The 13,112-nt window shown below is 41.3% G+C and overlaps 1 protein-coding gene across 4 annotated transcripts in view; it reads right to left on the reverse strand.

Moving 5' to 3' along the window:
• The window catches only part of ITPR2 (inositol 1,4,5-trisphosphate receptor type 2), a 272,920-nt gene that overhangs the window by 210,694 nt on the left and 49,114 nt on the right, over window positions 1-13,112 (reverse strand). For all 4 annotated transcript variants that reach the window (XM_082011567.1, XM_082011566.1, XM_082011565.1 and 1 more), the window contains 4 exons: window positions 10,608-10,706; window positions 9,992-10,075; window positions 8,748-8,894; window positions 7,409-7,504 (listed from right to left, as the gene is read on the reverse strand). In XM_082011567.1, coding sequence (XP_081867693.1) covers window positions 7,409-7,504; window positions 8,748-8,894; window positions 9,992-10,075; window positions 10,608-10,706 — 426 coding nt within the window. The remainder of the gene's footprint in view (window positions 1-7,408; window positions 7,505-8,747; window positions 8,895-9,991; window positions 10,076-10,607; window positions 10,707-13,112) is intronic.

The following is a 13,112-nucleotide window of genomic DNA, read 5'->3' on the forward strand; positions in this document are numbered from 1 at the left end:
ACTTCCAGAGATGGCGACTCCACCACCTCCCTGGGCAGCCTGTTCCAACACTTGACCACCCTCTCAGTGAAGAAATTTTTCCTAATACCCAATCTAAACCTCCCCTGGCGCAACTTGAGGCCATTTCCTCTTGTCCTATCACTAGTTGGTTGTAAAAGTATGCCACATAGATGCCCATGTACCCAAGAGTCAGGCCACTAAAGAACATAAAAACAACAAGCAGATGGATCAGGCTGCTAAGATTGAAGTGGTTCAGGTAGATCTGGACAGGCAACGTAAGGGTGAATTATTTATAGCTCAGTGGGCCCATGACACCTCAGGCAAGAGATGCAACATACAAATGGGCTTGTGATCGAGGGGTGGACTTGACCATGGATGCTATTGCACAGGTTATCCATGGATGTGAAACATGTGCTGCAATCAAACAACCCAAGAGGTTAAAGCCCCTCTGGTATGAGAGACGATGGCTGAAATATAAATATGGGGAGGCCTGGCAGATTGACTATATCACACTCCCACAAACCTGACAAGACAAGCGCCATGTGCTCACAATGGTGGAAGCAACCACCGGATGGCTGGAAACACATCCCATGCCCCATGCCACCACCTGGAACGCTATCCTGGACCTTGAAAGAGGTCTTATGGTGACATGGCACCCCAGAAAGAATTCAATCAGACAACGAGACTCATTTCCAAAACAACCTCATAGACACCTGGGCCAAAGAGCACGGCATTGGGTATATCACATCCCCTGTCATGCACCAGCCTCCAGGAAAATCAAATGATACAATGGACTGTTAAAGACTACACTGAGAGCAACGGCTGGTGGGATATTCAAACATTGGGATACGCATTTACCAAAAGCCACCTGGCTAGTCAACACTAGGAGATCTGCCAGTCGAGCTGGCCCTGCCCAGTCAAAACTTTTATGTACTGTAGAAGGGAATAAAGTCCCCGTAGTGCACATAAAAAATGTGCTGGGGAAAACAGTCTGGGTTATTCCTGCCTCAGGCAAAGGCAAACCCATTCGTAGAATTGTTTTTGTCCGAGGTCCTGGGTGCACTTGGTGGGTAATGTAAAAGGATGAGGAAGTCTGATGTGTACCTCAAGAGGATTTGATTTTGGGTGAGAATAGCCAATTATTTGATTTGTATAATGTTAATTGCTATATAATAGTAGTGATGACATACAGTATAGTTGCTATATGCCATATCAATGGTATTACAGTCAGAATCGCACAGATTAATAAAGAACTTCAATGAAACCAAGCAAAGGGCAGCAATGATAGAACCAAACAAGCGCAGCAGTGATGGCACCAGAACTGGCTTCAGCATGCAACAATCCAACACCACACAACATCCCCTGAAGGACTACTATGACAGACAGACCCCAACATCATGGACTAAATGAACTCAGTGGACATTTTAGAGGCATGGCCCATAGACTAAGGGAATGATATCTGTGTGTATGTATCAAAAGACAGGAAAGGTGGTGGTGATTAACCAGGATGTATTGGGAAGTGTCGGACCTGGACATGACATAGATGGTATAGAATAAGGGGTGGATATTGTCCTGATTTCAGCTGGGTTAGAGCTAATTTTCTTCCTAGTAGCTGGTATAGTGCTGTGTTTTGGATTTAGGATGAGAATAATGTTGATGTTTTAATTACTGCTTAGCAAAAAGTCAAGGACTTTTCAGCTTCTCATACTGCCCTGTGAGCAGGGAGACTGAGGGGGGCAACAAGAAGCTGGGAGGGGACACAGCCAGGACAGCTGACCTGAACTGTCCAAAGGGATATTCCATAACATATGACATCATGCTCAGTATATAAACTAGGGGTAAAGCTGGCCAGGGACCACTGCTCAGGAACTAGCTGGCATCGGTCATGCATTACTTATTTTGAATCATTTTTATTGTTGTTGTTGTTATTATTATTATTGTTATTATTATTATTTCCCCTTCCTTTTCTGTTCTATTAAACTGTGTTTATCTCAACCCACAAACTTTACTTTTTTTTCCTCAAACCTCTCCCCTATCCCACTGGGGGTAGGGAGGAGTGTGAGTGAACAGCTGTGTGGTGTTTCGCTGCCTGCTGGGTTAAACCACAATGGACATGCATCAGGGATGCACATCAGATTGCTACTTCTGCCCAAAGCAGCTAGCTAGTGGACAGCTTTATCTCTGTGACTTGTCCATCATCAGAATATGTGCTAAAGAGCTTTGCATCCCAATTAACCTGTACAAGCCATTTATGAAGTATATTCACATGTAGAAGTTAAAAGTGGCTGTTGTGGAGGCTTCAGTCCTACAGTGGTCAAAGTCCAGGGGGTGGCGGCACAAGTGAAAACTGTTAGAGGAAGTTCAAACCCATCAGGTCAGTATCCGAGACACCCTTGAACCCCTGAGCGCATAAATGCTCATGTTCCACTGACTTCAGAGGCAAGGCCAGCCCTGAGAGCTTTACTGAATGAGAGCAACAATTTGTTTTAATGAATGAAGCACACGTCGAATCAGAAAAACTGTATTTGGTTCTGCCATTACCTCTGAGCTCACTGCTTCAACCTATTGCATTGGCCAGCCCATTCTCACTCTTCTCGTTCGTCTAGAAGAACTTCAGAGCACAGATTACCTTTTGGAGCAACAGCAGTACTCTACGCAACACCTTGGAAGACACAGTAATAATTTGAACCTTTGTTTATGGCCACCATTTTATAGAATCACAGACGGTAAACATTAAGGCTGCCATCCTACCTGCACTATCTTAATTCATTTAGTATAGTTAATTCAGTGTTAAAGCCAATTACGTCACCAGATTTACTGCCGTATCTTGGCCAAGGTATCTAGAAACTAGTTTAGTCTATTCAGCTAAGTAAAACTGTCACAGATTTTTCTTTACAAATTCTGCACTGTGATTATGTACGTGTTCACAAGGTTTCACAAGCAACGTACTGTGGTTTATCTATCATCTACTTCAACATCTCAGACTAGCATGTGATTTGATATTTGCATATGTATTTTGTGATTATTTTAGCAGTATTCATCTCACCTGAGAAGTTTAATATGAAATGACAGACCTACCCTGCATTTCTTGGGTGTGCATATATGTACGCATCGGCAAACATATTTCTGCTTAACATCCTCATACAGCAAGTGTTAATAGTTTCAGTACAGATTATCCAGTTTAGAAGTCACAGAATTGAAGCTGCTATACACATGGTGAACAATATCAAAGGTGCATGTTTTGGTCCAGCACAATGGATAAGCTGATACTCAGTTCAAAGAAACTTTTATCCTGGCGATTAGAATATTGAAACGGTTAGGTGTGTTCCTGAGAAAGGTACAGCTGTGTGGTCTCAACCTGCAGCATTTGAAAGGCTGTTTAAGTAAGTTCCAGCTCGCTCCCACACAGAGACAGATAGATTTGGGTGCGTTCTACATGTGGTACATGCACTAAAAAGACTTGAAAAAAATTTGGGAAAGTTATTGTTACTTTGAAGCATTCAATTTTCACCTAACCCTACAGCTTCTCTCTATAAACACAAAACTTCAAAATAACTTGGGTCATTTTGCTGTAACCAGAGCTAAAAAAAAAATCTTCTACAGAACTTTTTCTAAAAGACTGCTGACTCTGTGAAGATGAGAATAAAACTCAGCAGCCTGGATCTTAGCTGGTGGCTTAGTGTCTAAATCCCCTGCTAAGAATCTAGCTCAGCTCTTTTGGGTGAAAGTAAGCCCTTCTGACACTAACAACAGAAATCCCACTGTCTCCAAAGAGGAGAATTTCTCTTTCCAATTTTTGAGCTGAGTATTTTGTTCCACTTTTTAATGATTTCAATACTTTAGGAATGTCTGAGCCAGTGGTTTCAGGTTTCCAAACGCTGGAGACATTACTGCCTATCCAGATTTCCAATGTCCCAAGTCTTACCACCAAACATGAAACTCTTTCTTTAGCATCTCTCTCCTGTGCCTTAAATAATTGTGTGAGAGCACACATGCATCTGGTATGTCAGACCGTGTCCTCAGGATGTACATAGTAGTAGGGGAATGACAATGCAGCTATAAGCAATTCGCAAATGTCTTCCACTGGATCTCCTTTAGCAGTGGGTCTTTCAGGGTGGCTCACCTTCAGCCCACAGTCTGGTAGTAGGGTGTAGGTTGCTCTATGGTATTAGTAGGTCTTAATAAACTTCGAAGCATATTAATGAAAATTTGCCTAAGTAATGTCAAGTGGAAAGAAGACTAAAGGAAATGGTACTACTTGAGACCGTGTCAGAAGTTAGAGGTATCAAATGTCCCTTAGTCTTTGAAAGATAACAAAAGCTGGACAACTGTGATTCTTAGGAACATGGAATGTAGGACTTGCATATCCTGACTTCATTCTCTCAAGTTTATACGGATTAGATTTACAAGCACTCACCTATATGTCCTGTTTACTGAACAACTGTATTGCCTCATTTTTAAAAAAAAAAACTTAGTTACTGTAGTATTAAGGCACCTTTAAGTTTATTAATTTCAAATTCCCAAATTCTCTGGGGCAAGTGGCTTGAATTTTCTTAGTCCCCAAATCATCCCCTGGCCTTAACAAGCTGCAGTGGCATCCCTTCACCACATGGCTCAGACCCACTGAGTCAGAAATCAGGCTGACCAGTTACAACTGAAGCCTCAGGGAAAAAGAGAAGGCACAGCACTAGCTGTGAAGGAGCAGAAGGAAGCACCCAGGTGAAGGACACTTCTGCTCATTTTCTGAGACTTGACCCATGCAAGATTCCACCGCAGGAGCCTCCGTGGTACACATAAATCTGATTTACAGAAGGATGAAGTAAGGAAAAGATGGTTATAAACAGTGATTAATCCTGACTTACAATAGCTCGAACTGTGACAGAAATTGTATCGTTAGCCAACAACAGAATGCCTAAAAGATTCGTGAATTTTGTTTATGTGTTTGTACTTATTATTCCACTCTAAGTATCTTTACCATGGAAGCTTAAACAAAATCAGGTCACAGCAATGTGTGATGCTGTTGATAATCCATACCGTGAGTAATCTTCCCGTGCTGTAAGAGCACAGATAAGTGTTCAGCAAGCTTTTCCCAATTGATTTAAAGTTAGCTCATGCACATTAGGTGTCTGCCTGCCTGTTCATAAATCTTTGACATCTGTGTCTGGCTGGTGTGTTGCGCCTTACATGTGAACTGTGTAAAATACAGTTCACAGGGTTTTATTACAGCAGTACCTTTAATATCTCCACCAGCAGGTATTTTCACTTCATAGATACAGTAGCTAATGCTGCTCTCCAGTCACAGCATATCACCTCTGCTCAACCCAAACGCTCTTCCAGCTCTCACTCTACTGTGCCAATTGTGCTCTCCATATTACGAGTCTTCCTGATGGGTATTTCCTTTCCAGAGGTAGAAAGGACCCAAGCTCAGGTTCGACATTCAGTGTAGTGTGACACCTCTTCATCTGAAGATTTTTCTCCTGAAAATCCTTGAGCGGATGAGGTATCGTGGGAGAAGGAAGCCAATCAGTCAGAGTGCTTGATGCCTTCCCTGACTCTCCATCAGCCTAGCTAGTCTGAATTAAATCTTTCTACTAAAAGCATCTCTCACGTAAACAGAGAGGAAAAAGGAACCATCTCTTTGGTGGGAGCACTGGTTGCCACTTGAAAATTAGCTATTATTAGGCAATACGAACTACACAATAACGCCAGCTGGCTTCAGCCAAGCCAAGGTATTGCTGCAGTGTGGAGGCAGCGGCGCAGAGCAGGGCAGTTCAGACATGCTGGCCCACTACCTTTAACGGGATGATGCTTTTCGCCACTCAGGCCTATCAGGTTTCTAACTTACACTGTGAGCTACTGCTAAAACCAATTAAAAGATCCAAATTACATTCAGTCTTAGATGGAAAATAGTATCAGTATCTATCCTGGTGGTCCACTGTTTATGTTTTGACACTGGTTTTGACATAATTCAAAGTAAGTAAAGGTTTGATAACTCCTGTTTGGTCTTACTCTGAAATCAGCGCAGGCTGTGACAGGAGCTGGGCAGCAAAAGCAGCACCCTGGGAACACTAAGGACTTGTCTGTATACGGAAGTCGCACTGCTGTAAATGTAACTCAATCCAGCTGGAGCAAGTCTTTTTTCCGGTATTCCCTAACATATACAGATTTATAACAGGCTCTTGTAGTTGTGAGTTTTCACACTCATGCTTGGAAGCAGTAAGTCAAAGAGGCAATCCTACAAAGACTTAACTAAATCAGTGGGGAAAAACACCCTACTTTTCATTCCATTGATATAACTTGGACACAGACCAGTTCTAATACAGATTAGATATGACTTAAAAAGTTCACAGCTTCTTGCAACCAGGAAAAAATCCAAGGCTCTCCCATTTCATAACCTTGGTACTATCTGCTCTCTTCCAGCTTGTCAAGAGCCCTATTTTACCTTTAAAGACAATTATGGGTCTTAAAAGATATTAAGCTGCTTTTTCGGGGAGTCTATTTCGCCTTAACATAAAGTACCAGATAATAACCAGACAAGTTGCAAGATCCTCCTCCTCCTGAACCTTCTGTTCCACCAAAAGGGGCAAGATCTCCTCAGACCTTTCTTTATTAATTTTTTTTTTTTTTTAGTCAAAAGACAAGAGTGCAACAGCAGAACAGTGCAACCTGCTATAATCACAACGTGCTGTCATGACACCGATGGTTATGACAAGTTTGTCATTCCTACAGAATACAGAGATGCCTTGGACCACATGCTGGCTGGCAGAGACCAACACACTGAAACCAGCACCACAGAAACATTTTTTCAAGAAGTCTAGAGCCTGCAGGGGGAAAAAAGAAATGACAACTCCTGAATTAGAGCAGTTCAGAGTATCTGTTGTAGTGCCTGCACACAAACTTCACTGATCAAGCTCAATAATTACCTGGCATTCAGTTCCACTCTAAAAGCTTTAATCTGCATATGGCTGCCTGAGCCAGCAAAGAAGAATATTTGACTGATCACAACACTACTCCAAAAATCAAAGGCAAACAAGAGCAGAGAGATAAATGAATCCAAGGTTTTTCAGTGTAAATACGGTGGATATTTAACAGTGGTGTTTGCCCTGGCTGCCATGACAACAAACAGCAGATTCAAGATTCAACAGCACAGTTTAAATTGAGGTTGTATGTTGTCTTGAACTCACCTACTAGTGTCCGGTAGTTCAGAAATTTTTCCTTGCAACCCTTGGATACAGCAATACAACATGACGCAGCAGTCCACATACAGTTCTCCCCATTCACACCTGACGTGAGATCTTTTCAGAGACCTACATCGTCAACCTACCTACCACGGCATTTCTGAACTAGCAGGACATGTATAGTACTTGGTTAGTCAGTACACAACCACTTGTTTAATTGAAATTCTTACCTCTGCAGCTAAGTAGTTTCCAGTTGCCAAATGCTTAAATCTAAACAAGCTATTCCACTGTCCTGCCCCTCCCCGGCAAGGATCATGATGGACAACCTACAAGAAGAAGTACAGATTTTAATCGTGCTCTTCAAGATCATACTTAGATCACTGACGTTTCTTACAGATCATTCCAAATAAAAATATGTAAACTACATAATTAAAAACAGTCTACCACAGAGAGGAATTCTGTGCTCACACTAAGCCCACCATAGATAAAAAATACTTACATTTATTTTTTGCCAGGTGCCAGGAAATACTACTATTACTTTCCATGTTTTCTACTCCCTGCAAACATGATGAGCCAAATTTTGCTTTAAAGTGACATGGTGTGAATCTGAAGCTCAAGAAAGTTAAGTGGAGCTACTCTACACTTACACAGGCACTACTTAAAAGCAAAACTCAAACCCTCTTAAATTGTTTCACCACTTATACCAGCTCTATTTTTGACAACACTAAGGGCTTCTGATAAATTTTCAGTCAGGTGATAAAACACCCCCGTACCATTTGAAGTATCCCAGGTTACTTGTTTTTCCCCTTGACTGAGCTGTAGGTCATGTGCTACCTTCAAACCTAGCAGTGCCTGTCTCTCTTAAGGAGTAGTCTCAAATAACTACAAGTGCAATACACTCTATGCCATACAGTCCTTACTACGACAAAAATCAACCATTTGCCTGAGTGAGGAGCTCTGTTTTAAATGTATAAAGTTTGTTCAGCACAGAAGAGCTTCTGGGTATAGGAGTTACATTACTGTAATAGCACGGGTTTGAGACATACCAGTTACCAATGTTCCTCAATTAAACAAAAATATATTTGCTAGTCATCTTCTCAAAATCACCCCCGTTCAGCAACAACACCTTTAACCTAACTTTAAACAGATGTTGATGTGCCCTGTTGCAGAAGAACGCACCCGATCACATCTGTGAGATTTCTCGTCAGTCATGAATTTCAATTTTCTATATCGCACATGAAGTCAAATATAAACACTCAGAACAAAATATAAACAATCAGTCATTCAATTGGCTTTGATAAAACGGCACCATTTACGTCAAGTCTGAATTTGCCTCTTCGTCATTTAGTGCAGGTAAATATAGTAAGAAAACATCCTCTCTCCACACACGCACAGCAGTAAAGCATCTCTTCAGTGTTCTTCCTACACAAACCGCTTCATAAAATAATAATAGTTACAGGAAGGTGTATGACGGTATCAAGAGGCTATGAATGATTCATGTTGTGGTAAAGTATTTTTACTGAACCCTGGCCTTCAGGTCCTAAAATATTTATAAAAAGAAAAAAATACCTCTATTTCCCACAGTGCTTTAGAACTTGTTGCAGAAGTGGCTGACTGACGTAATGTAGTACGAAGGAAAATATGTTGTTTCTTCTCATATTCGTCACAGGTCAGAAACTTCTCTTGCTCTGCATGAAACAGCCTAACAACATCTCCCTAAAGTAATATGAAAAAGAAGCATTAGTAAGTGGTAGGCAAAGCCGCTAGACTCATCCTCTATATCCGTACTAGCTCCAGTGACGTCAACATAGCTGATATGAAGAAAACTTTTATTAGTTTCCTATTGCTGGAGCAGGTACCAAGTGCAGAGGATACAATCTCAGCACTGTGTCTGGAAATCAAATAAGATCATTTAGTCCTACAGGAGACCCATGCACTTTTGTGAAAACAGAAATTGTTTCACAGCCCTGCAATGAATAGTGGGCAACAATTAACCTAATTTTTAATTCTAGCTAACTCTGCTAAACGGATTTTTTTATTTCTAATCTCTCTTAGTATTTAGGGAAAGTGAACAGATTTTTCTAACATCTTATTGTCTCATCTCTTCTACTCTGTAACCAAAACCAATGCCCCCTCTCTATTTCTTCTGCTAGCATCATTTTTGCTTCCTTCTGCCTCTCCCTGAGGCTTGAAACACTTATCCCCAAATGGGTCTACACAGACATACCATTTCCCCTTTCAAATTCTTCCTCCAAAACTGCTGGTACCTTGATACCTACTGAAAAATAGCCTGTGATAATGACATATTAAGGTATAAGTGAGGACAAATTAAATTAATTTCTTTAAAATGAAAATGTAAATGATCTCAGGGAGTGATCTGGAGGCACGAAGCTGTGCAACACCTCAGCATTTAAAGCTACATTGTCTTATTACAGCTATTGTCATCTTTCATGCCTCACTCCTTTCTTTAAGCTTGTTATACCCGCTTTTAGCATCTTGGCATAAACTGAAGTGTGACAGCTATTCTGTACAGAGCCCTCATCATTCTGGGCTTGAACCTCATCTTTCTCACGGATCCTCAGTTGTCTCTGCGAGGGGAAAGGGGCTGGAAGCTAGCACAATCCAGACAATTTCACTTAGTAAGACAATAACACAAAGGAAAAATATTCTGGCTGTTGAAGAACAGCAGTGAGGGATCCTCGAGAGCTCCATAAAGTCCTAATTTCTTCTTTTATTCACCATGTAATATTTTTCTACAGTCAAATAAGGCACAATTTTTCAGATTCAAAAAACAATTTAAAAATCACACTTACTCCTTTCAGTACATCATCTCGATAACTACTGAACTTCATGAACAAAGTTATTTTCCAGCTTGTGTTACAGTTGACAGCATTTACCTTTGTGGAAAAAACAAAACAAAACAAAACAAAAAAAAAAACCAATTACAGTCTTAAGGGGGTATTCTTTTCTTTTTGAGACATTCTATTCTTCTAAAAGACCACACCACATCTAAGGTGGCAGGGGACAAGGCTTAGCTACATATTTGTACAGTTCCCAACACAGGTCCTGAACCTATCAAGTGTTAATAATAACGGTGTTGATGTTGGCAAAGATTCAGTAGGCAAAATGCTATTCTGTCTGTTGACAGCCTACCAAAGACAAGCTAAAGAGCTGTTGGAAGAGGACTTACTCTTACATCAGTGAGAGTTTCAGATACTCAAGCAAACCTCATGACGCTTTCAGTGCCAGGCAGAACTGTGCCAAGAATAAGTCTATTTCATCTTGGTTTTTTGAGGCCAAGCTGGAACCAGTGTTTAATACTGGCATCTAGCCCACGGTGGGCTCATAGTAGGGTCTGATTACCAGTAAAGAACAACGTATAATACATCTCAGATCAGCAGTTACCGCTCCTCCCTCCACTGAACTCACCTCTTTGCAGCCAGGGTTATCCAGAAGCTCAATGTTGCTGGCATGTAGAGGCTGCCCTGCATTGACTGGCATGAGAACAACTTTATCTCCCACAACAACCTGGAAGTCAGAAATAAAATGCAATTTAGACCTATGTAATTATCCAATAAAATCAAGTAATGTTACATTTTCAGAAAATGACTCAAATGCATGCTCTAGGAATGGCACTCGGTGAATTTATTTGCAGACAATTCACACACCAGCTCTGTTCACCCATGCCTCCGCAATTGCTTGGGTTCAAGATTTCACACTAATGAATCCTCGCATTCTCAGTAAGCATGTCACCCACTTCAGCAGAAACTTGAGATCATGAAATAGATACGAACCTACGAATTCCAAGAGTGGTTCAGTTCATCTAAAAGTTACATTAACTACTTTTTATCCCATATATACTGCCAGCCAGAAGGCAGAGAAAGCTTAGAAAATAATCTGTAGTCAGACAGCAAGAGTCTTTTCTCTGCCTTGCTGTCAGCCAATTTTCTCCCATCAATATGTCTTCCATTTCACAAAAGCTTTAAAAATTTGCCTGTGACAAGACTTCTTTAGCCCAGTAACTCCCCAGCTCTGTGGACAATCTTCTGGCAAATGTCATGACAGGCTCAGGAGTTCTGCAATTTAGACTGTATGACTGCAATCTGGAAAGGAATGAAAATCACTGGAAATTCAGAGAGAGGGCAAACACACTCCATCCCCACTGCTGTTACTCCCAAAATGGTGTTTGGAGCTCAGCACAGGCAACAGGCACATCAGCTGAGAGACCTTCTCTCTACAAGAGAAATCCTTAGCTGACTCCCTGCAAGCAAATTCCCATGCCCTTGCAATTCTTTACCTATATGGACAGGGAAAAACAATATATGAAAATGTCTTTGACCTAAAAAGTGCTTGAGACATGCATATGGAGAATTCAATTCCTACCTGGGAAGGGGAAAAAGATAAATAATTTTAAAAAAAATAAAATCAATCCACATAGATTGGTTGGCATTGGGTCCTAATTTGCTTATGTTGTTCACAGCAATTTTAAGCACCACACACACAAAGACAAGTGGCTACATGTGATTTTGGCTACATGAAATGCTGTGCAAGCCATGCTTTCTTTTGGAACACAAATAAAAATATTTTCTGCATTGATCAGCACATTTTCTGTGAAAAAGCAGAGCCCAATTCAGCCTCGTGTAACTTCAACGCAGGTGAACTTGGCCCACTTATTGCAGAGGTGAAAAAGAAGGTTGTCTGCTCTTTACCAACACGGCTAAAATAAACAGTAGCAGAAGACAGTGTCATCATGCTCAGACTACATGTGGAAATCCCATTTGATCCAAGTAGTGGGAAAAATTTCACTGATGGAATCAAAATAATGACAAGATGGCTTTAAGATACATTACTTATGCCATACATTCCTGCATGCCATGCTTCACATAGACATTACTTACAGCCCATTCTAAGAAGTTATGACCAGACAATTCATTAATCAAAAAACCATCAGGCTTGCACCCTGCAAAGTGGAATCAGGACTTCAAAATCATTGCAAGTACACCAGGACTATAACAACTTAATTAGTAAGAGAGCACATCATTGAGCATCTTATTTAAAAAGAAAAGGGGAAAAAAAAAAAAAAGGAGGGGCAGGGCAAAGGTATCTTTGAATGCGAGCCTGTGACTACCATGGAAGTAACCAGAGGGAAGGAGACATACACGTCTACTCTGCTGTAGGCAGATCTGAGAAGAACTGTTATGTGGGGTCATGATTTCTCTCTCAGTCTCCTATCCTGCTCCAAGTCCACTTCAGTAGCCTCAATGCTGGCCAGCTCTGCCAGCTGCCACAGACGCAACAAGATACCCTACGTTCTTTTCCTTTCTTCTTTTTCTTCTTGCTTCAAACCTCCAGAGGTGGTTGGGAAGGAAGGGATCGAGGCAATCCACAGCACTTGTCTCCTGTAGACCTTCCACCAGTGATGCAGAAAACAAACGTAAAGTGAAAAGGGAATCCTGTTCGCATACGTGGCTGCCTTGGGCAAGCTGCAGCTCTGCTCTTTTGAGTTCCTCCCATCCTTTACCCAGCTGATTTCTGGCTCCAGAGAATGCCCCAGCATGCCAAAAACACTGGAGGCAGAGCACTCGCATTCCCACGTGCCAGTATTTCTGCCTGTAGAATTGTACTATATGGAGATTATAGAAAACAGAGCAATGTATTCCCAAGGTTTTACTCTGCAAAATTAAAATTGACACCAGCTCTTTCTCCTCTTCCTTAGCTACCCTTGGGCACAGACGGCCACAGCATGCTGTAGACCAGCAGTGGGTAATAGTTTGGCAGGTCTCTGGGACTTCTTCCTTACATATAGACATTTTAAAGTTGCATCAGACACAGAGCTTTTGAGGATTTCATTCCTGATTCCTTTGACAAAACTCTTACCCTTTCTGGTCTAGATAAAAAACCTCCAAAGAATAATTAAATTCATAGTGGAGCCAA

The sequence above is a fragment of the Phaethon aethereus genome (assembly GCF_964289735.1).
Source record: "Phaethon aethereus genome assembly, chromosome: 1".
Taxonomy (NCBI): Eukaryota; Metazoa; Chordata; class Aves; order Phaethontiformes; family Phaethontidae; genus Phaethon; species Phaethon aethereus.